This window comes from Callithrix jacchus, chromosome 10 (genome assembly GCF_049354715.1).
Source record: "Callithrix jacchus isolate 240 chromosome 10, calJac240_pri, whole genome shotgun sequence".
In the NCBI taxonomy this organism is placed as follows: domain Eukaryota; kingdom Metazoa; phylum Chordata; class Mammalia; order Primates; family Cebidae; genus Callithrix; species Callithrix jacchus.
Genome location: NC_133511.1, coordinates 20,810,383 through 20,834,536, shown reverse-complemented (window position 1 = coordinate 20,834,536; position 24,154 = coordinate 20,810,383). Strand labels below are relative to the sequence as shown.

The window sequence follows — 24,154 nt, the reverse complement described above, 5'->3', positions numbered from 1 at the left end:
GCTTTAAATAACACTCATCCTAATTATTTCATATTGGCATCAAAATACACTATTTCCTTGTGCATCTAAAAAATCACTTTGGACCTTTCTGATGTTGAATGTGGCCTCAGATGGAAGTGGGTGGTTCCATTTATGTACAAATTTGTGCATCATAAATTTGAAGAAAAGGGTGTAGCTATACTTTGAAGCAGTCAGTTTGCTTCCTTGTTCGCTGGAATGCTCCTGAAAGTTTCACTATTTTGGAAAGCTTCACTAAGTGGGATGCATCCAGATCCTTCCCCAGAGCAGCATCTCCCATGGGGCCTTTCTGGGTGGGGAGGTGGCCCGTGTTACTCACTATTTCCGTAGGGGGGCGGCTCGATGCAGCCACACAACTCCCCACCGTTGCCCAGCTCACAGGTTCGGTTGGGACAGTCTGCCCCCACACAGGGATCTTCAACCACTCCTGCTAAAAAGAAAAACACACAGAAACATGCACAACTTGACTTTCACACCTACATGCCATAGCATTTGGTTCCACTCTGGACTTGCCACTTTAATGACATTGGAAATGGTCAGATGGCAGCTGCAAGTTAACAGACAGGTCAACCTTCCAGAAAATACATCAACAGCTAGCAAATAGGTGCTTGCTATGGTCTTGGATTAGCTTATTTGACCCTCACAAATACTCCTCAAGTATTGTAAATAGAGTATTGTAAGCTCTATTTCACAGTTGAAACTTGCCCAAGGTGAAAAGTGAAGGTAAGTGGTAAAGAGTGAACGCACAGATGCTCTTAACCCCAGTAATCTTCGCACGATCATGGCACCCACTACACTATAGCCCAACCATTTGCATTGATATTTATATAAAGAGTAGCATCCACATCATCTATCTCTACATCCCAACTCTCAACCCCCTCATGGTTGGTGCACAATAAATATACGTCAATAATGAACATATTAAGGCCAGTATGATCCCGGAGAAGTCTCCCACACCAGGCCTTCTTAGTCATTTTCGATTCATGGTCCACTTTCCCCCATGATCTTCTACTTGCTTTTGTGAAAATAGACAAAGGAGAAAGCTTCACACAACTCACCAGCATTGACTTAGATTCATGGTGCTGTTTTGCCAAAAGGGCAAAACTATAAGTAAAATAAGGGATCATCATCATCATGTTATTAGGAACAATATTTCTGTAACAGATGAGATCACCTGCAAGATAGTCAATGCCTCAGTTTGAGAACCACCAATTAGGAGCATTTTCTTTTAGATGTTTATTTGTTTATTTAAATAATTGTTCTGCCTATCAAGACAGAATATTCCTCCTGTTCATCATAGTATATGATGGATAGTGCTAAAGAAACAACTGTTCAATCCCAGCAGGAGCCAAGTTGGCTTCAAGGGTTTTTTTTAAAAAAGAGTTTTACAAGGATGCAAAACTTCATTTAGACAAGAAGAATAAATTCAAGAGCTCTACTGCACATCAAAGTGGCTATAGTTAGTACCAATACACTGTATGTTTGAAAATGACCAACAGAGTAGAGTTTAATGTTCTCACCACAGACACTCATACCCACACACACAGGGAAAAAAGAGTTTAAAAACAAAGCAATAAAACCAAGCTGCCCACAGCTCCATACACCTCTTCTGACTCAGCTGCCATGCCCCTCTGGTAGGTAGCTAATTACATTAGGTGGGAGTGCATGGATGGCTCAGCATCAGCATGTCTTAATTTCTGGAAAGACAACTGAAAGAAAGCCATCAGCATAAGTTGATCATGTTAATTTTTAAAATTAAAAGGCTCCCTTTTATAAAGATCCTTTCACTGGCACAGTATATTCAGCACCTAGCATAGTACTAAGCACATGGCAGCCATCAAGTGAATGTTAGGACTGCCCAACTCTGTATGGGAATGACAAGGAGAATAACAGAAAGATGGCACAGAGGTTACAACGCATAGGAAGGAAAAGTTTATTTACAAATATGTCCAACTGCCAAATGGCAAATAAGACATGCCCTTAGACAGAGGGAAGCTTTGAGTATTTTTTTAAAATGATATATGCATTTTTAAAAATTCCTGAAAATTTGGGCCAGGCATAGTGGCTCATACCTGTAATCCCAGCACTTTGGGGGGCCGAGGCAGGTGGATCACCTCAGGTCAGGAGATCAAGACCAGCCTGGCCAACATGGTGAAACCCTATCTCTGCTAAAAATACAAAAAATTAACCAGGGATCATGGTGGGATTATCCCAGCTACTCGAGAGGCTGAGGCAGGAGAATCACTTAAACCTGGGAGGTGGAGGTTGCAATGAGCCGAGATTGCACCATTGCACTCATGGGAGATTGAGTGAAACTCCATCTCAAAAAAAAAAAATTTCCTGACAATTTGAAAAGTTCAAAACAGTGAATTTTTAAAGTTATTGAAAGTATTCTTAACCCAGCAGAGTAAAATATTAATAACAAATATTTCTGTTAGTTTCCAACAGAGACTAGTATTTTGCTTAACAGTTTCTGAAATTGCTGAAATGTATTTTAATTAACTGCATTGTTTTTAGGTTCTGAATTAAGTGTACTCCTACACTTGATCAGATTTAGTCCACAAATTTACCAATGTGTATGTATCATCTTGGAGTCAGCCTATTTTCACAGTGGTACCTGTATATACACTGGGTTGGTGTTGTGTGTCAGGGTACAAAACACAGATTCTATTGGCCACACTAGTGTGAGTGACCATTTATGTATATGGACACACATGTATGTCTATGGCACATTCATATGTGTTTCTATACATGTGTAATTGCTCCCCTATTTGATGAACACAGTAAGAATGAACAAATTGAATAATAGAAATACACATGAAAACAATTTTCTTAATACAGAAAAAACCCACAAGATTCTATATATCTTTATTTTACCAGCTGACTTAATATATGTAATCTCCACAGTCAACTGCAGCTTCCTTTCAACCCAGGTGCACATAACCAGCTCAGTTCCAGCTCCACCTTCCACCTACCCTGTGCCTTCTCTTTCTGATAGAGGATTGGCTCCTCTTAAAGGAGCCAAGGTGGAGCTGTTTGGGAACTAAAATCCATGGGGAATCCCACAGGGCTCTTCCAACCCAGAGAACCCCATCTTCTCATGTTTGTTTTCCAAATCCCATAACTGGACAGGAACCATAGGTCGGTTAGGCTCCATGGCAGGGGCCATCACCGAATCTCGGCTGCAGTTCACAACTCTCTACTAGCCAATCCTGGAAGCAGATCTACGAGTAAATCTGGAGAGGGCCTGTCTTCCCTAGAAAAAGTAATGCTACCAGCAAAGCTGTTCTTTTTACGGAAAATGGAATCCACAGAAATAAAATAATTCTCTTACAGCAATTCTCCTTCTCAATCCACTCGGTGCTAAGGATCCCGAAGGAGCGGCAGGCCTCCCCGTAGGCGGCCAGGGAGCCGCACAGCTGGAACTTCTTGTGGTTGTAGCAGCCATCCAGGTAGCAGGACTCATAGAAGGGGAGGGGATCCAGAAGCCCGTAGCAGGGCTGGAAGAAGCCCTTCATGTCGGTGAGCTTCAGGCAGTAGCCATCACCCTGCATCTTCTGGATGTGCACGTTGTCACACATGGCTGCATACTGTGAGAACTGCAGCTCGTTGCAGCTGGGGGCAAGAGGTCTGGTCAGACTAAGTGAAGCAAACACAGCCATCTGAGATCTCCAGTGGAAGGTAAACCACATCTGAACCTGTTTTGCTACCTGTGAAGTTAGTGCAGTGTGTCAATCCCAACACTAATTAGCTTTGTGGCCTTCGGCAAGTCTGATACTACTGGTCTCTATTCTATCCATCTAAGAAAGCGAAACAGTAATTCCTGGTGTTTAAATCACTGAAATACAGTGAGGGTAAAATGGAATGATGGATTAGTGGCAAAAGTGCCACATGAAAGGCAGATATTGATATAGTAACCATGAACACTTTGACATAATTGATTGATACGATTGATATGATAACAATGAACAGATATTGATAATAACCAATAACAATGATAGTAGTAAGATACTTGGTGGAAATAAAGATTTGAAAGGAAGTCTTCTAAGCCAGTTCTACCTTAGCTATTAGAGACCAAAAGCAAAACATTAAAAGAAAGTAGTGTCCAACTGATAATGCTTATTTTAAAAGGAAGGGAAAGGAAAGGGAGGGGAGGGGAGAAGAGAAGAGAAGGGCAGGGGACTGGGGGAAGGGGAGTGGGAGAAGGGAAGGGAAGGCCAGGGTAAGGGAAGGGAAGGGAATGGGGAGGGAGGGAGGGAGGCAGGCCAGCCAAATTCAAACAGAATTATAATTCCTCAGGAGGAAATGAACCCTGCCTATCTTTGGAAACACTACGATGGCTTAATGTAGTGTTCGAAATGTAATGTCCAAAGTTCTCTCTTTTCTATCTGTGGGTCAATGCATGGCATTCTAGAGTAAGCACCAAATTAGGAATCCTGGAATCTAGTCCTGGCTTTGCCATATATGGGGCCTCCTCATGCAAGACTTTCTCTATCTTAGTCTGTGTTTCACCTAGGAAAGAAAGAGATTGGAAAAGATATCGCCCAAGGTTTTTCACAGCTCTGAGTCCCATAATTCACAGGATAGTCTAATATATGATTCATTGTTCAGTGTCCACTTGGGGCAGGGTCAGAGAGGGCTTGAAGTGTGATTTCCATGGCTGAGGATTTAGCTGATATCTAGCATGTAAAGCAATGTGATTGAGCCATTGTACAAGCAGAGAACTAACAAGAAACAGAAGCATATCTACAGATCCAGAAAGGTATCAACATACTTAGCAGCCCTGAGGGGCTCTAAGTTAAAAACCTTTGGAATAACTTCTTTAGCTTACCCTCTCTCTCTCTCTCTCTGCTGGCCAGGGGTGGGCCTGATAATAACCTTTGTAACTTCTGTTTTTAAAAAAGGCTTTCCTGCTTCCCACCAACTTCTCCCTACACAACCACAGTCAAGCCTTCTTGTAAGAAGCAAGGACACACAATTAGACCCAGCACTAAGGGAGGGAGGGAAGGAGAAAGACAGGGAGGTAGAGAGGGAAGGAGGGAGGGAGGCAGAAATCAAAGACAGCCCTTTTCCTTCTGAGCCAACTCTTAATTCCATGCCCAGCAGGGGTACCTAGGTCCCAGGTGGGCAGCTGGTCAAGGCTGCAGAGTTCTCATCCTGGGCACACTCTTCTGTTTAGACAAGGGCTGGATGACATGAAAATGTAGTCATATCATCTAAGCCCAACTCCTTCCTCTGCAGTTCACGAAATTACTGAGGCCTCTGATGTGCCAGCTTTTAGCATCAAAACTCCAAAGAGATTTGGCTCATCTCCGTAGGAGGGCAGAGGCAGTGCTAAGGAAAGTGAATTCCTCACTCACACCACCCACAGACATGAGAGGGCCTGGGCCACAGGCTTGAACTTCTACACCCTCACCTCTTCTGCATGCCATTGGTTTTCCAGCTCTGGGCCAGCACCACGCTGCTCACCACCGGCTTCCCTCGCAAGGTCACATAATCATCTGTTAGGTCCCCATTGAAGTTACCACAGAGACCACACACTTTGTTCTGCAGCCTCTCGCTGATGCTGATTTTAATGACGTTGAAGCCATTGTAGTATATCTGGATGTCTGGGCTGGTGTCAATCACCAGAAACCCCTCACTGCTGTAGATTTTGGTTGCCAAACCAGTTATAAATGGAACGTTCACTTGTGTGCCATTCACCTAGTCCAGGAGGGAAAAAGAGACAAAGTACACTTAGAGCAGGCGTTGGCAAACTTGTTCAGGAAAGGGCCAGGGAAAATATTTTGGGCATCATAGGCCCTGTGATCTCTGTCTCAATGACTCCACTCTGTCCCTGCAGCATGACAGTGGCCATAGACATTACGCAGCTAAATGAGTGTAGCTGTGTTCCAGCAAAGCTTGATGTTCGCAGACAGGCTGCAAGAGGATTTGCCGGCCCCTGCTTTAGAGTTTAAAGGCATTCACTCATGTTGCTGCATAGTTGCTCCAAAGGAGCAGAAGGAGAGCAGAGGAGGTGGGAGATAAGGAAACCTGAGAAAAGCATAACCCACAATGAATGGCTGGATTTTGGTATAAAACTTTCCCCAGCATAAACCAATTACTGAAAATGAAACCCCAATCCTGTGCCAAGCAGAGTCGAACACAGTTAAAGTGGATCTGGGCATCACTGCCATGTGTATCGTTTTCTTGTTTATAATGTTCAAACTGGAGGTTCCCCCAGAGGACGTACGGGCGCATTATTTTCTGCATTTATCGTTTTCCTGCTTTCTAACATTTTCTTTCCTCAGCCCTTGGGACAGAATAGAACATGCTTTTCCTGTGCTTACAAAATAAAAATGTTCTCCCCAGGCTATTAGTAGCTTTTATACCTTAAAAAAAGGCAGACACCTTTTAAAAACACAAGTCTCTACTGTTTTGGCTAGCTTGGGGTATTTTGTTCAGCCACAATGCCGGTTTTGCTCTCTCAGGTGGTCACTTTCATTTTCTAGCTCCTGGATTCTGGACCAATGTGGTTGTGGCCTATCTGGGCCAATTTGCAAAAGGAATGAGAATGTCAAAAACAGTAGCACCTTTCACTGAAGTTAAAACCAGTGTTAAATTTCAGATTCTTCATTTTAAGCTCACAAAATACTGCTGGTCTTTTTCACAAAGCTGGATAATACACTATTTGATGACTCTTTAATTAAAGATACACCCAAGGCCTGATTATCTGAGCAGGTGGAAAACAGACACGCTCACTAACACTCAATTCCAAAAAATGTTAACGTGGCTGTCTCTGGGTCCCTCCCTCTCTGTGCTCACAGTGCTAGGCCTGGCTCCATCCTTGAGGGCGACCTGCCGCAGCAGCCTGCTCTAGCTGGGAGGCTGGGTCACCGTCAACAGTTCATCTGAGCAGATGAGCTTCTTAAATGGAAAGGGTGAGAAGAATTCAAGTCGGAGAGCCATATTTGTTGTGGGGGTGGGCGAGGGGTTACATTTATTTACACACAGGTGTAAGAGAAACAAGAAACCAGGCAATGGGCACAAGGAGGAGCCAACCTAAGAGAAATTCACCCCGTGCAGCCTCACATTTCCTGCCCCTCAGCATGTCAACATGGGGCCCTTGTATAATGGAGGTATGCTCGGGTTTCTACACAGGAAGGTGTTTTGTAGGCAAATGCTTGCTTTCTCTTAGCTTATAGAAAGGATGACAGAGATGAAGGGTGGGTCTTACTACAGGAGGGCAGAGCCAAGAATAATTTTAAGGGCTGTTAAAAACAAATGAGATGCTTTTTAGAAAGTAATCAGAGTAAGAACTGATTTAACTATGGTTTGATCACCTGAAGCCCGATTAGCAGCCATGCTGTTGTCCTGGCTCTGAGACCCTGCAAGTCTCCTGCCTTTGGAATCATCAGCCAAGAAACAAATGGTGTTCATTCTTATGCTTAAAGCATCTTCATACTTTGGTTCTTTAAAATCTGGTCACTATGGCCAGGTGCAGTGGCTCACTCCTGTAGTCCCAGCACTTTGGGAGGCTGAGGCAGGTGGATCACAAGGTCAGGAGTTCTAGACCAGCCTGACCAATGTGGTGCAACACGGTTCTACTAAAACTACAAAAGTTAGCAGGTGTGGTGGCACATGCCTGTAGTCCCAGCTACTCAGGAGGCTGAGGCAGGAGAATCGCTTGAACCCAGGAGACGGAGGGTGCAGTGAGCCGAGATCCCGCCACTGCACTCCAGCCGGGGCGACAGAGCTTGACTCCGTCTCAAACAAAACAAAACAAAACAAACAAATAACAACAACAAAAAAAAAAACTAATAACTGTGTGTGTGGTACACCATGAAGCAACAGTCTGTCCTACAACTTGGTCCTCTGGGAGACCCTCAAACAGTCCCTTGTTTCAGTGCCCCTTCTTAAGAATGGGCAGTAGGCTAGTCACCTTGACCGTGTTCCGGTCGTTGATGAGAATCTGCTCTTCGTTAATGTAGAAGTAGACAGGCGAAATGATGGTGAGGTTGGGGGACGACCACTTGTCGAAGTTGATGATAAGCTGGAAGGAGATGTCAGGTAGCTTCTGGCAGATGGTGGACAGCACGAAGGCACAGTTGGCCGGGAAGCGGAGGAAGGCGCCATCGAAGGTTCGGAAGACGCCGCCGCCGGCCGCCAGGCAGTAGGAGGTCTTGGTGCTGAAGCAGCCGCGCACCCCGTTGCGCAGCGCGCACTCCTCGTCCGACTTGCACTGGCGCGGGTCGCACTGGATCAGGTTGCGACGGAAACAGCGGCAACGCCGCGTGCAGTCGCTGTTCCAGAACAGCTGCTTGGGCTGGAAGAGAGGCGCCGTGCGCATTAAATTCAGACTGTGCTCAGGGCTGGGGACCCGCAAAGCTCAGTGCCTCTGCTCCTTTTCCAGGCTGGGCTAGCCTATCGTTAATGGGGCTGGAATTTGTAGGAGGAAGCAGTAGGGGAATGGCCTCAACTCAAATGCTCCATCATTTCCATGCGACTTAGACACCACACAATATTCAGTTTTGACATTTATTTATTTATTTACTTACTTACTTATTTTTAGAGACAGGGTCTCATCCTGTTGCCCAGGCTGGAGTGCAATGGCGCAATCAGAGACCACTATAAGTAACCTGCAATGCCTGGACTCAAGCAATCCTCCTATCCTGTTTATCGAGTAGCTGGAACTATGGGTACACATCACCACACCCAGCTAGTTTTTGTATATTTTGTAGACACGGAGTCCCACTATGTTCTTGAACTGCTGGGCTTGAGTGATCCTCCTGCCTCAGCCTCCCAAACTGCTTGGATTACGGGTGTGAGCCACCACCCTGGCCACCACTTGAGTGATTTTAATCAAGAACTTCAGAATCTTCATGGCTGGATTATAGAACTAATTACAGCCAACATAAATGTGCAGCTGTTACAAGAACTAGGTAAATAGGAAAAATATTTGGTAGAAAATATTTGTCAAGGAATCACACTTCTAACAAGTACAGGGTTTGCTTGGAAGATGAAATTAAAATTCACTCAAGAAGATAAATTGGCCCTTCTAATCTTAAATAGTTGTAAAAAGGCGATGACCAACACTTCTGACTAACCATTTCACATTTCACAATCCTCACCCTTCCTTGTGTCTATTCTGCTTCCAACTTCTGTTGGAATTACCCTCATACCCATGTGCCCTAAATGTGAGAGATCCAGAGAATACCTGGGGTCCATAAAAGGAACGTTTTGGGATCAGACCATCTGAGTTTCAGTCTAGCCCTATATCCCTGCCTGTGCCATCTTCAGTAAGGTTACTCACCTTCCTGGTGTCAGTTTCCTGTTTTCTAAATTGGAGATATTAATAATATCTTGTGGCTGAGTGCAGTGGCTCATGCCTGTAATCCCAGCATTTTGGGAGGTTGAAGTGGAAGGACTGTTTGAGCCCAGGAGTTTGAGACAAGCCTGAGCAACACAGTGAGACCTCATCTCTACTAAAAAAAAAATTAGGCCAGATACAGTGCCTCATGCCTGTAATCCCAGCACTTTGGGAGGCTGAGGGCGGTGGATCAGGAGGTCAGGAGTTCGAGACCAGCCTGGCCAACATGGTGAAACCACATTTCTTCTAAAAATACAAAACTTAGCTGGGTATGGTGGCACATCTTTATAGTCCCAACTACTTGGGAGGCTGAGGCAGGAGAATCACTTGAACCTGGGAGATGGAGGTCGCAGTGAGCCAAGATCATGCCACTGCACTCCACCCTGGGAGACAGTGCAAAACTCTGTCTCAATGATAATAATAACAATAATAATAACCAGCATGGTAGTGCATGCCTGTAGTCCCAGCTAGTCAGGAGGCTGAGGCAGGAGGATTGCTTAAGCCAGGGAGATAGAGGCTACAGTAAGTAATGATCTTGCCACTAAACTCCAGCCTGGGCAATAGAGAGAGACCCTGTCTCAAAAGTAATGATTATAAAATTAAATAAAAAATAATGCCTTGCAGGGCAGTTGTGAGGATTAAATTGAATAAGATGCATAAAGCACACTTCCTGGCATAGGGTAGGCACTCAATAAATAGAAGCTGCTATTATTATTATTATTATTATTTTTGAGACAGAGTTTCGCTCTTGTTACCCAGGCTGGAGTGCAATGGCGCGACCTCGGCTCACCGCAATCTCCGCCTCCTGGGTTCAGGCAATTCTCCTGCCTCAGCCTCCTTAGTAGCTGGGATTACAAGCACGCGCCACCATGCCCAGCTAATTTTTTGTATTTTTAGTAAAGACGGGGTTTCACCATGTTGACCGGGATGGTCTCAATCTCTTGACCTAGTGATCCACCTGCCTCAGCCTCCCAAAGTGCTGGGATTACAGGCATGAGCCACTGCGCCTGGCTGCTATTATTATATAGGAGTAGAACAGCTCATCCTCTTTCAGATAGTGAAGAAATTATACAGCATTATATAAAATACCTACAAAATAGTGTATCCTCAACTAGAGACAGCTATTCTTTTCTTTCCCAGAAGTCCCACAACTAGAATATTATTTTCTACTTTTTCCCAAAACAGGCAGCAATCTGTAGGCACGACTGTACTTTGTAGGGTTTGCATTCTTGATGTTGCACCTGCTCGAGACCAACAATTCCAGGAAACTGTTAGAAATTGGCCATGGTTGTCCAAGTGGGATGTGGTACCAACAAATAGACTGTGTCATAGAGATGTGGGCACTCGATACATTATTGACTTCCCAAAATAGTACTAGTCAGAAAAGATGTTTCAATAGCACGAAAAGGCCTATGCTTCTGTCTGGTCAGTTTTTCTGCTTTAACTAGAGACATCAACACCCTGGATATCAACTGCAGATATGACTCAGATTCAAGGATACGTAGCTAGAGGATGAGATCTGCCAGAACAAGTTTCCTGATTGCAGTGCACTTCAGGATGCTATTGCTGATTCTTTCATCCTCAAAGTGAAGTCGTTCCTGGAACTGTCTCCTCCCCTTCCGGACTTATCTGACATATTCTGGGTGCCAACAGCCTCACAAATTGACTTCATTTCTCTTATCAGATTTATGGAATAACTGAGTGGATGGTTAGGCCTCTCTCTGATAAGAAGTCAGGCATTACAGTGGTGAAAAGAGAAAAATAACTTGATGTATGTGGATATGATAAAGGGTAAATAACTCATCCACAAGAGAATCTGATCGTGAAACTGGCATCACAGTAAAGTGGCTGGCCCAATGCTGCCTTCTTTTCCTTAATCATACATGACAGTGACAGCTGGGTGATCACTCTACATGCTAATAGCCAGACATATTCTCTATTTCCACAGAAGTGTGTTCTATGAACAAGCCCCCCAGCACTTTGGAATGGTAGCAAGTAGATGTGGGTTCTTTGTTCTCTGAGTTTGTTGCTTCCCGGATGTAAGCTGTTGTCAAAACCCACTGATGTTCTGATGAAAAACTGATCATAATGTTTACACTGTAGTACTCATAGAGCCAAGAGCTGACCGTGCTTTTCCTGAGAGCTCCAAGGGCTTTTATTTGCATCCTTTCATTAACACGCCTGGATTTTTCGTTTCCAAAATGCTTCCCAAGAGAATAACAAAATAGCAATAACAATAGCAGCTACCAATTATTGAAGGACAGGATGCCAGGTACTAGGCTAGAAACCCAGCATCGATTATTTATACAATAGCCCTACTGGGTTGGTATCATTAGCCACATTTCATTCACAGGGAAACAGAAGCTCAGGGAAATGACAGTGTTTGCTCAGTGTCGCACCTCTAGCAGTGGTCCAGCTAGGATCGAACCCAGGTCTCATTCAGTTATGCCACAAGGACACTCAGGATGCCTGCCGAGGGTGCCTGGCATGGTTGAGAGATGGATAGGTTTTGGTAAGTCTCCGGGATGGGGAATACAGTTTAGAGAGTGCTTTTTGAGTTTTGAGCTTGGTTCTATCTTCTCAACTGTGAGAAAACAGAATTCATTAATTTTTTCTACATGTCCTCCCTTTTCCTTTCAAATAACATTTCTAAGAGCTCATTTCAACACTCTCCTTCTCAAGAAGTCTTCTTTGATTAGTCCCACTATTTTACTTTCTTCCTCCCTGTCTTTCTAATGTAGCATTCAAATAAATTTTCCACTGAAAGTGAAATTGAGGGTAACTTCCACATTTCTTTTATTTATCCGCAAAGTTAGGGCAAGTTGAACAAGTCAATGCATCTTTACAAAAAGGAGGTATTGTTTATTTTTCATCTAGTTGATTTCCAATTCAGACATTTCAATTAGATTTATTTTAAATGCTACTATTCTTTTTCACTTAAAATTGATTAGTTCTGTAGGGCATTATTTTTCACTTGCTGATAGGTTATTTTGTAACTGCTCTCTTGTTCTATAAAGTACATTGTTTCTCTCCTCTGAATAGATTTTTAAGATCCTCAAGGCAGGAGACATGCTTTCTCATCCCCGGCAATACCCAACAGTGCTTTGCAAACAGCAGATACTCAATTATTTGTAGTTGTTAAACATCTAACTCAGCAACATACTGTTTTGATGTTATTTAAACAGAGAATGGGCTTGAGGTCAAACCATGAACTAAATACCTTGTCTAGGCAAGAGCTTTTCTAGCTTGGTATTACGGAACATAAGGAAAGATTACAAAGTCCAAAAAGTGAAATGATTTCGTGAACTAATATGTTTTATTGAGAAACATCTACAAAGGGCATCTTCATTAGGTCTGTGTTTAACCCCCTGCAGAGGGTGCCACAGAGGGTAGAATGGGGGGGCATGGCATTAGCAGTCCAGACCAAACTCTGGGAAGACACCAGCGTGAAAAATGGCACACGTGGAGACGGCAGCCACAACTACCCTCATGGAGCCTCAACAGTCAGAAGAGGGAAGGCCGCTCCACTCAGCCTTCCCTCCATATTTTCCAGTTAAAAATGTCCTTAGCTAAGACAGCTACAAATGTCAGATTCATAGCCACCATATTTCCAAACTATAGCTGTATGTGAAGTTTTCAAACTGAGATTTACGGGACAAATAATCAGAAAAAGGCACAACAGAGACACACAAATGTGAGTGAGTAGGGGAGGCAGAGTGCTGGACACCTTTCCAGTGTGGAGGAGGGAGAAGGGAGACACCCAGGTGCTTTTTCAAATCTCACACCCAGTGCCCAAGGGCATCACGTGAACTGTGTGCCAACCTCTCTGTCCCCATCCCACTCCCCTGCCACGAACATGACGCTCTTCAGAATGAAGTGAGGAAGTTGGTCAATCTGACCAGCCTCTTCGTGTTGGAGAGGAATCTGATCATTGGCAAGGAGGAAAAGGCTGGGTGGGTCTCCCATACCTCGTAATATTTGCCATCGGCGTAGCAGCCGCAGTTGTGGGGCAGGATGCAGCTCTTGCCATTGAGGACGTAGCCAGCGTCGCACTGACAGCCCTCCACGCAGTAGTGGTTGCAGTCGCTCTTCAGGCGGATGGCAGCGCAGCGGGGCTGGCAGACACTCACGCAGCTCTCGTAATGGCTGTTTGGAGGACAGGTGACAGCTGGAACAGAAGAGACAAGTCAAAACTCGCATGATCACAAGGCTCTGAGGAGGGTTTTCTCACAGCCATTGCTCAACTACTCAGGGAGATAGAGGGTACAGGGAGAGGCGGGAGACAGGAGGTCCACGGCCTTTCTTCATTACTGCCCTCTTTGCTCATAGAAGGCCTGGGTCTGATTCCCTCCTGCTTAAATAATGGGCCAGCATGCAGAGGGAAGTGGCTGGAGCTTCTCATATCATGGTCATTCTCTCCTCAGCCTGGCCATTAACATCCTCTATTGCCTCCACCTAAACCCACCCCCCATCTGAATCTCCAGTTAGTCATGTCACCCGATGACCTCCCAGGGCACCCACACTCATCCTGCCTCCTGCCTCCCAGGGCACCCACACTCCTCCTGCCTCTTGCCTCCCAGGGCACCCACACTTCTCCTGCCTCCTGCCTCCCAGGGCACCCACACTCATCCTGCCTCCTGCCTCCCAGGGCACCCACACTCCTCCTGCCTCCTGCCTCCCAGGGCACCCACACTCCTCCTGCTTCTAGGTTTTCATTCACATTGATCTTTCTTATTCATGCCCTTCTTTGTCCTCTCAACCTATCCAAATTCCCGGTTCTTCAAGTCCCAGTGGGAGACCCACCTTAAGCATATAGCTCTCCCTCTTAGACCAATGTCGGCTCCTCTTCACCCCAGAGCTTCTACAGGACCTTTTTGTAAGCCAGCAGTTTACCATCAGTAGCTGCCTGAGCCCCATGGTCTCTAAGAAGGCAAATGTGCACTGTGTTTGTGCATGAGTAACCATGCTGGTGTGCACATGTGTGTGCATGTGCACGTGTGTGTGCAAACTGACTCACATCAGTTATGTTCTACCATTTTTCAAATGCATCTAGTTGCTTACATAGAAGGCAAGTAGGGTCCTGGTGACCCTACACAAGAAGGGTGTGGGCTCTGGAACCCACTGTAAGAGACCCAGAGCGTCACTCAGGCTCTCTGAGCTTCAGCTTTCTTATCTATAAATACAGATACCAACAGCATCCACTTCATGGCTGGATGCAAAGGATTAAGTGAGTCTGTGTGCTCAGAACAGTGGTTGGCACATAATTGTTCAGTAAGTATTAGTCAATCATTAAAGATAGCTTTGCTTAAAAACTTTCATAGAAGCTATTATCTTAATCAATGCATACAACAAAGGCCTATTTAAATTTTTAAAGAACTTTTTTAAAGACCTAAAAGTACAACCACTATTATGTGGGAACTTGTACTCTATACCATACACAGTATCTATATGGTGGGTTATTTTATTTTTTAAATTATCTAGTGGTAACATCTACTTTTAGAGTACACAGTCCAATGAATTTTAACACATGTATTGATTCATATAACCACTATCACAATATACTACATGTTTTTTTAAAAAATTGTAGTTTAATATATAATACTTGCATACTGTAGAAAATGCAAACCATACAAGTAAAAGCGTGATGAAATGGCGACCTCTGATAGCAAACTATAGTCAATTCTCCCAGAAGTGTTCTATGCATATGCAAGCACCCATTTGTGTGCGTGTATGCACACAGGCATATGTGTATGCCCTGACCACTATTTTTATGCATAAATGGGAGCATAATATAGACACATTTCTACTCATTGATTTTTTATGACAGTATTTATTTCATTTGGCCTCAACTTACTGCTTTCACACTGCTGCATGATGTGTGCATTTTATGTGATTACACTGATGCTGCAGTGAGCATCCCGGTACGTACATCTTTGCCCTCATGAGTAAGGGCACCTGTGGAATAAATTACCAAAAGTGGAATTACTGGGTTCAAGGGTATGAATGCCACCAAGGTGCCCTCTAAAAAGGCTGTGCCAATTTGCCCTCCTACTTGGGCTATTGGAGGAGGTTTGTTTTCCCACGCTCTCCTTGATTGTCTGCCACCAAACTGTCTGATGCTTGGAAACAAGGTAAAAATGCTGTATGTGCTATCTCCTTATTTAGTTTGCATTTCTTTGTGACGTTGATCCTCTTTTGCCATTTGTTTATAATCCATCCGTAGATCTTCTTTTGTTTAACTGCCTTTTCATGTACTTTTCACATTTCGTGTTGTTGAAATTATCATTATTAAATTATAAAAGTTATTTAAAAATTAAAATAGGTCTTTGTTGTATGTTATATGTGTTACAAAATATTTATCACTTGTCTTTTGACTTTGCATTTTTAAAAATAATTTCTAAACTTTTTTTGAAGTTGTTTATTATCTCTTTGCCATGTGGAGATATAAAATTTTTAATGTGATGAAACTTATCAAGTTTCCCTTTAGCTTTAGATACTTTGTTCTGAAATGTTCTCTCCACTGCAAGATTATCAAGAATCCTCCTTTGTTTTCTTCTAGTATTTTTGTGATTTAATTTTTTTGTGTTTAATCATTGTTCTGCCCAGATTTTATTTAGAGTACGAAATGAAGAAGGGATTTAGCTTTCTTCCCAGCTGGTTTGCCCTTAGACCATTTACTATTTACTGAATGACAAATATGTTTTTCCAGTAATTGGAGATGCCAACTTTACCATACACTAATTTCTCTTTAATGTTTAAGCCTGTTTCTGAACTTTCTCTTCTTTCCCTTGGTTGGACTTTCTGTTCATGTGCCAGTATTCACTTGTTTTACTTTTATTATTCACTTGCTTAACTTGTTCATATGCCAGCGTTGACAGTGACTGAAGGTCTGCAGTACATTATAATATTTGGGAAGATGTATTACCAATTTAGAGATGTTTGTTGTTCTTGCAAGTATTTCAAATGGGTCTATTTCTCCAACTACATGATAAACACCATTATTTCACACTCTGATTCTTCCATGCCACCCAAAACAGTGCTGAGCACATGGCAGATGGTTAAGAAACACTTGATTCTTGAAAACAAACTTTCAGATTCCTAGTACTGATCCACTGTTTCTCTGTCCCCACCAAGTGATGGACTGAGAGCTGTGGAGTGATGAGCTGGGCTCTGTACCTGGATTTGTACCAAGGTCAAGAATGTGCCTCTTGCCATAGCCAGCATCTTTGCCCTGGTAGACAGGATGAATGGGGCCCCCTAAAAAGCAGTCCAGCTCAGCAGAATGGACAGGGACTTTGGAATCAGACCAACCTGGATCTGAGGCCTTGTTCTGTCATTAACAAGGAATGGCACCATGGACAGGTTACTTACACTCTCTAAACCTGTTTTCTCATCTATAAAACTGGGATCATAATATCTCCCTCATCAAATAGTTATCAAAATAAAATGAGACACAATTCATAAAAATCCTCATATAGTGCCTGGTACTTCAGTAATAACTTCTGCAATTCATAATAGTAATTGTTGTAGTTGCAGAAGGATTTTTTTAACAATTACTCAACAGGAATTTATTGAATGTATGGAGAAATATGTAAGAAAAATCCTAATTACCAGACTTTGGACCTAGAACTCTGAAGTATCAGCAGCTGCCTCCAGTAAAAGGGAAAATGATGATGACAACCAACTTTGGCCACACATTAGGCACTGGGTGACCAGGCTCAGAGAGACAGCGTTCACAAAAGGGAGAGCACCGTCTCTGGAGCCACTTTCCAACTTACCCAGGTCACCTCCCTGGGGAAAGTGACTTTATTTCTCTGAGCTTCAGTTTCTTCCTCTAGAAAATGGGACTATGAGTAGTACTTACTTTGCAGGGTTGCCATGAGAAGTAAATGGATGAGTCTCCAGATCCCACTTAAAACCTGGCACATAGTGAGAGCTAAGTAACTGTCATTTATTCCTTTCTTATTTCCTTCTCTTTCTCCTCTCACCAACTAATACCCTAATTACAGTCCCCTATTAAGGGACTGAAAGAATGATAGAGTCAGCTCAATGCATTTTAAGGAGGGCATAGTAATTAAGACAATTTACCTTCCCTTCTCCCTGTAAGCATATTTGTTCAACTTGGGTCACGAGATTTTCCAATGAGTTTACAAATAACGTAATTGAGTAATAAATTATCCCATTGATAGGAACAGTCAGAACATTGAAAAATACCAGCATTCTACCTTGTTCCCAATAAAGCGCAAGTTTGATGGGCAATTCTAGGTCAACCCCTTTTCTCCTAAAGCACCATTTCTCATATCAAGTGAGTGTTAGATTGGACTAATTTTTGGTAAAATGGGAGGTGGAGAGAGATGGGTCCTGCCCTCTCATGATGTGGAGTCACATCAGAGACAGTTTACAAACAACTCCTTTCTCAGGTCGAATGGCTGAGTTAGGGCTCAGTCTCCCATAGCTTTTCTCTGCTTTTGAAATTCAAAATGAAAAAGGAAGCTGCCTCCAACTATGGCCTCTCCCCTAGTCCCACCCACACACCATCTTTAAAGCATATACTTTTTGTCTTATTTTAGCTTTTCTTTTTGCCATTCATTACCACAATCTCCTCAGTTACTCTAACTTTTGGATCTTTGCCCCTGTCTTGAAATCCCAAGGTAGGGAAGACCGAAGCCTCTTTGTGGTGGGAATGATTCTAAGTTGCCTGCTGGCCCTGGCGTTTGGCCTGGGATGTGGTGGTGGAAAGCTGGCTGAAGGCAGGGATAGGACTCAAGACAGGGTAGAGAGGAGGCAACCCACATTTGGACAGAAATTTGGGAGGGGAGAGGAAAGGGTTGCTGGTAGAAGGGAGAGGAAGACAAGAAAAGTCACCTTCTTATCCTTTATCCCTAGCCAAGCTTTGTGGTGGGGGGAACCTTCTTCCTTAGAGGTAAGGTTATGAGGGCTTGCTGACTTATTTATTTTCCTTCCCATTAGTGACAAAAATGAAGACCCATCAATTGAGATGAGAGTTCCTGGCATTAGACCCCTGGGTACATTTCCCTGTTGGTTGCAGTTGGAAGCACTGGTTTTTGGCATGCCTGCCCCCACCCCAGCCACCCTGAAAGCAGTGCACCCAGCAGGGTGTGGCTGCAGGGGAAGAGGGATGTCTTTGTAACACGTGTCAAGGGGAAACAGGCAAGCTTTCCCTTCCAAAATGGCTTCCTCGATCCGCACCATGTTTAGGCCTCTGGGTCCAGAGCTTGGTTTTCTGATTTAGAGGAAGACAAGCTCTTTGTTCCTACTGGACTGACCCCAATGAATCCAGATTTGCTCTGGGGACTTATCCAGACCCGAGATTTTTTATAGGCATGTTTATTTTATTGAAGTCATCAGAGGCCAGTTTGTCTGGACTGTCATCCCTACTGGCACCATTCCCCACCCTGCCTGGCCTCACCTACTCAGGGACAGCCTGGATGAAATGGGATTTGGCATCTGTTCCCCACCTTCAACTTCTTCCCTCCCTTCCCTTACAATCTACATGAATTCAATTCTGTGGCATGTAATCTGACTGTGTGAGTGTTAAACCACAGAACTGTTTCTGGTTTTTCATCTGAATCTCCCTTTCCAGGATGAAAATGGGAGTTGATTCTCTGGAGATCCTGCTGTATCACTTATTTAGAGCTCTATGCATTCCGGATCAATCTGTAGTTTTAAAAGAGCTATTGACCTTCTAAAAGAAACATGCTATTGTTAATAAGATTGAGTTGAGAAAATAGATCAAGGCAGGTTAGATAAAGTCAGGTTCCCCCCCCACCCCCACAAACTTTTTTCTATTCTTACGTGCTAAATGCAGGTTTATTATTTCAGTTCCTGGTCCAGCAGTACAGTATATGGGTTGGGAGCTTGGGCTTTGGGTTAGAAGCTTAAGTCCTGACTTTGCCACTGAGATTGTATAACCTTAGGCAAGTTAGTTCACTCCTCTGAGTCTCAGTTGCTCCTTGACTAATTGGGTCATTGAGAAGAATAAATGAGATATATTGATAAAGCGTTTAGCACGGGGCTTGGCTCAGAACAAGCCATTAATATAACAATACCGCTTAGCATGCACAGAGTGTGCCTGGCTTTCAATTACCTAATTGGATCCCCCCTGACGTTTCTGAGGCATAAACCGTAAAGGCAGCATTATCACCGCTTTATAGAAGGGGAAACTGAGAACCAGGGAGGAAAAGTGAATTGCCCCAAGGTCACGCAGATCCTTAAAGATAGAGCAAAGGCTAGAATCCAGGGGCTCTAGTTCCTTCTCCAATGTACTGTTAATATTCTGCTATGCTTCATAAACACAAAACTGAAACATGACGTATATGAATCAAATAGAATCACATGCTTAGACAAAGCATGTAGATTATTAACACAAGGATGGACTGACGAGGTGCTAGAACTAACTCTTCTTTCATTAGTCTTATTAGCATTCTTTTGTGAACTTGGTGCGTCCAAGTGCCATGTCTGACACTCTATGCTTTATATGCATGATCTTATTTCATCCTCAGGGTAACCCATGAAATGAATGAAGCTAGCTCCATTTTACCAATAAGGAAAATGGAGGCTCTGGGAGGTTACATATCATGTTTCATTCAGATCACAAACTCAGTTCCAAAGTGCATATTCTTAAATTACTACTCAATTGGCTCTGACTTCTAGGGAGTTGTGAGATTGGCCTTCCCAGAGCAATCAAGAAAGAGGAGAAGCTACAAGAAGAGACAATGAGAAGGACTCACAGCAGGATGTGTAATTCCTCCAGCCGGTCACTGTGATCCCCTGAGTCTGGCAGGTGCTGGCATAGTTCTGCAGCCAGCTGCAGGCGGTCTGCACCGCGCCCCCGTCGATGCAAGAGTCAAACAGGCAGTTCTTGTAGAAGAAGGTGGGGTTAACTTTGCTGTGACACTTGGAGAAGCCAGCGTTCTGGTTGGGGATGAGGCTACATAGCTGCTGCACTTTGGAGAAACCTTCCACCTTGGCACAGGACGGACAGCGGTCCCCACAGCCCACCTGGCAGAAGGTGTCCCTCTTCACCCAGCTCTGCCCAAACTCATTGACACTCGATGCGAGCAGACCCATGGGCATCTCCAGGTCATCGTCGGGGTTGCTGTTGTAGCGGCCGCACAGGCCATAGGTGCTGTTCTGCATGCTCCGAGGGATGGTGATGGACAGGAAGGTCTTCCAGTCATATACAACCTTCAGGCCAAAATCAGTTTCCACCACCACGTGGAAGCCAAAGGAAAAGATATTTATCTTCCCTTGCCCCAGTTTCAGGGGCAGATAGAGCCGTTCACTGTTGACCTGGAAGAGGAGAGATGAGGTGGAGAAACACAGTTGGCCCAGAGATTTCCCAGCTTTTCTCCTAACAATGAGTCTCTTGAAAGACAAGTCCCAGAGGGGAGTTTGAACAGGCTGAATGTAGTCTTTGCGTGTACTGTTGTTCATATCAGTCAACTATTATTATTAGGATTTGAACAGATGCAAATGGCTATCCTTGGTACACTAATATACCTATTTGTTTCAGTGCCTTCTGTTTACATAGCATTATTTCCCCCAGGAGTTCAAATTGTTTTCTCCAAGGTAATGCAAAGGTAATAAGAATTCAATTAAAGTTTAGACTGAAATGCCAAAACATAGAACTCCTGTGTTTCTATTTCTAGCTCTACCATGGAATTTATTTTAGGCAAGCCCCAATGTATTAATTCCTTTGAGATTTCTTTTTTCTTGAAGGATGGCTTCACTTTGCTGTTGCCTCGGTCTGGGGTGCCACTACACCCATCAACATCCCTCTCATCCTCCAGACCCTGCTCCAATGTCACCTCTTCTGTAAGGCAAGATTTTCTGAGCCCTGGTCAGAATTAATCACTCCCTTGTCTGGGCAACCAGGGCAGGTTATTTATACTTCTCTTGTATTCCTCTCCACCTCTGGCCAGGATCAAGCCTGCATACACTGTATCGCAGCACACATCACAATCTGCCTTATGTTACGGTTGGGCATATGCACTTTCATCTCGCCTACAAGATTATGGGCAACTCGAGGGCAGGACCCACATTTTATTGATCTTTATGCCTGCCTTCCCCTCATTACCCCCCAGACACTCAGCACAATGTCTCCCATGGAGGGGGCGCTTGATATGTTTCCTCCCACACATTTTGAAATTAAGACAAGAGGGAAATCCCTTAACGTTAAACTCCAGGACTGTACTGCCCTTGAATTATTTTGATTCAGAGGAGCCAAATCCTGTAGCCTGTGGCTGAGTTAGTGCATGATGGAAAATACAGACCGCAGGCTTGCTCACTACAGCCAGGGCTCACATGGGAGCTGGCCTGCCTTGTAGGAGAAGCAGGTGTTTTCAGATCGCTCTCTGACCAGAAGTCCATTCCCCCAGCCTCCTTCATCTCCCTCTGAGCTGACACCACTTTCCACGTCACTGCACCTGCCTTGGTTCAGACTCTCATCACCTTTCGCCTTGACTGTAGTGTACTCTCCTAACTTGTCTCCCTGGCCCCAGGATTGCCCCTCCATTCACTCACTACCACCATGCCAATAATATTAATGCAATTGAAAGCAGTTAATCCAATACTGAAAGCCCTCTCCAGGGCTTGAGTCAAGTGTCTGACGTGCTTAGCATGTCACCCTGGGCTCTCCAGGAGCTGGCCCTGCCTCTCAGATCCAGCCCACTGGCCTCCTGCACACCAACAACACCCAACAGTTTGCAGTTCCCTAAATGAACCAAGCTGTGCCATTCTACCCTGTCATTTCCTGCACTGCAAGTCTGATGGATGCTTTCTGTGCGCCATCCAGGGTCCCCAACCCTAGGCACTGCGACTATGGGCTAATGGCAACTCAAAGCTGGCCTTGGCCCCATGGGAGCCACTTTGCCCAGATTATGACCCCCTAACCCAAGGGTAGCCCTTGGCCAATGACTGGCTGACACCAGAAGTCAAGTGCCAGGGCTCCCAGTAGCCCAGGCTAAAGCTGGTCTGTGGCTTGGACCACAGCCCGGCTGAGTTCTCGTGCCCTGTTGCTTTCCTCATTTTCCCAAGAATTCCCATCTCAGACATTGCTTCAAGGGAACCTGACCTAAGACAACAGGGATGCCCTTGACCCCACTTTTTCCCTGGGGCAATGCTCACACTTCAAAACTATCTCCTCTTCTGTGCGTATTCGTTGAGGCAGAACTCATTCATTCAGCCAGTAGACATTGATTTGGCACCACTGAGTGCCAGGCACCGTGCTAAAGGCTGGGATAAAGCATATATGGCCTTTCCCTAGGAGCTCACAGGCATGTGGCAGAGGCAAGTACACAGACAGATAACAATGCCATGTGATAAAAGCAATGATAGAGGCACATAGAAGCACAGGCACCAGCCTCAGCCTGGGCACAAGATCAACACTGCCTGCAGAAGACAGTGACCACACCAGGTCTCAAAGGATGAGGAGGGGTTGGCCAGTCAAGGAGGAGTGAGAGTGAAGACAAGGGAACTCCAAGTAAAAGGCTCAGCCCCAGCAAAGGTCCAGGTAGACAAGAGAAAAACATCCTGATAATATAAATAATCACAACAATTTAGTGCTGCTGGGACATAGAGTGTGGCCTTCGGAGCGGTGGGAGATGAAAATGGAGAGGGGGTCAGGACCTGGATCACGGAGCCCCTTGTATGCAATACACACAAGGCAAAGAGGCCCATGAGATAAAGCCTGCAAAACACCCATTCGTTTTGTAAAACAAAAACATCAGCAATCTTAATAAGGGAATTGAAGTAGGATGATGAAGCCAGAATTTGGATTGCAGAAGCAAATAGCAAATAAAATAACAAACAGGAGATACAGAAGCAGAGATGATGCTCTTAAGGAGTTTGGCCAGGAAGGGAACGTGAGAGCTTGCATAGAAGCTAGTGGGGAACTGGGACCAAGGCATGTTTGCGAATGAGCATGTTTATGGGTTGAAGAAAAGGATCCTGTAGAAAGATACAGAAGGGAGAGGATATGACAGAGAGCCAAGATCCCAGGGAAGGCAACAAAGAGGTGGCACACGGGGAGAGCAGCCAGGGAGGAGAAGAGATGTCTCATTCTTGCACCTGGAAGGGAGGAGGTGGAGAGGATGCAGTGACAGTCGTTTCAATGACAGGGTGCATGGAGGGTGAGAAGAGGAGCAAGAGCAGGCCATGGAGACTCTGATCTGCCCTGAAAGCTCACAGCAAATATAGTCAAAGCCTTGCACTCAGAGGCCAATCAGGGTCAGCTGGTTTTTCTTCCTAAGTTACCCTGCATTCTCTATTCCTGGCTACCTGGTGTTATGCAGGAGGCAGTGCCTTGAGGAGGGAATGGAATTGGATGAAGCTAAAAGGCTTGCAAATTCTGCCATTGCCAAGGAGAACCCAGAGAAAGAAACACCCTCGATTCAGACAGGCTCAGCTTCTCTGTGTCTCAGAAACCCCACGCATGCCGCCTCCACCCTGGCACCACTGCCCTGCTTGTCTCTCTGTGAGGAAGAAATGGAGGGAAAGAAGGAGCTCAGAGGAAGGAGGTCAGAGGAAAAGGGAGAGGCTGGAATGGCAACAGCCTTGATGGATGGAGGAGAAAGCCACAGAGGATGATGAGAAGAAGGTGTGGAAGGAGGCGGGGGAAGTATATTTCAAATATTTAAGTATTGGAAATAAGACCACACGTTTTTGGAGAGTTTTCCTTTAAACAACAGACCTTGACCTTGTTCTCCAGCAAGGTCTTCTGCAGCAAAGTCTCCTTGCACCCCTCACTTTTCTACCCACCCTGAG

At 44.6% G+C, this 24,154-nt stretch overlaps 1 protein-coding gene across 3 annotated transcripts in view; it reads right to left on the bottom strand.

The window, feature by feature from the left end:
* The window catches only part of TECTA (tectorin alpha), a 79,129-nt gene that overhangs the window by 17,211 nt on the left and 37,764 nt on the right, over window positions 1-24,154 (bottom strand). For 2 of the 3 annotated variants that reach the window (XR_013522817.1, XM_035264887.3), the window contains 6 exons: window positions 20,119-20,680; window positions 13,336-13,535; window positions 7,940-8,323; window positions 5,435-5,721; window positions 3,353-3,633; window positions 338-448 (listed from right to left, as the gene is read on the bottom strand). Coding sequence is in view for 2 of the 3 variants with exons in the window: in XM_035264887.3 (XP_035120778.2) it covers window positions 338-448; window positions 3,353-3,633; window positions 5,435-5,721; window positions 7,940-8,323; window positions 13,336-13,535; window positions 20,119-20,680 (1,825 nt within the window). In the remaining variant the exon portion in view is untranslated. The remainder of the gene's footprint in view (window positions 1-337; window positions 449-3,352; window positions 3,634-5,434; window positions 5,722-7,939; window positions 8,324-13,335; window positions 13,536-20,118; window positions 20,681-24,154) is intronic. The other variant, XM_078339188.1, reaches the window with a different exon arrangement.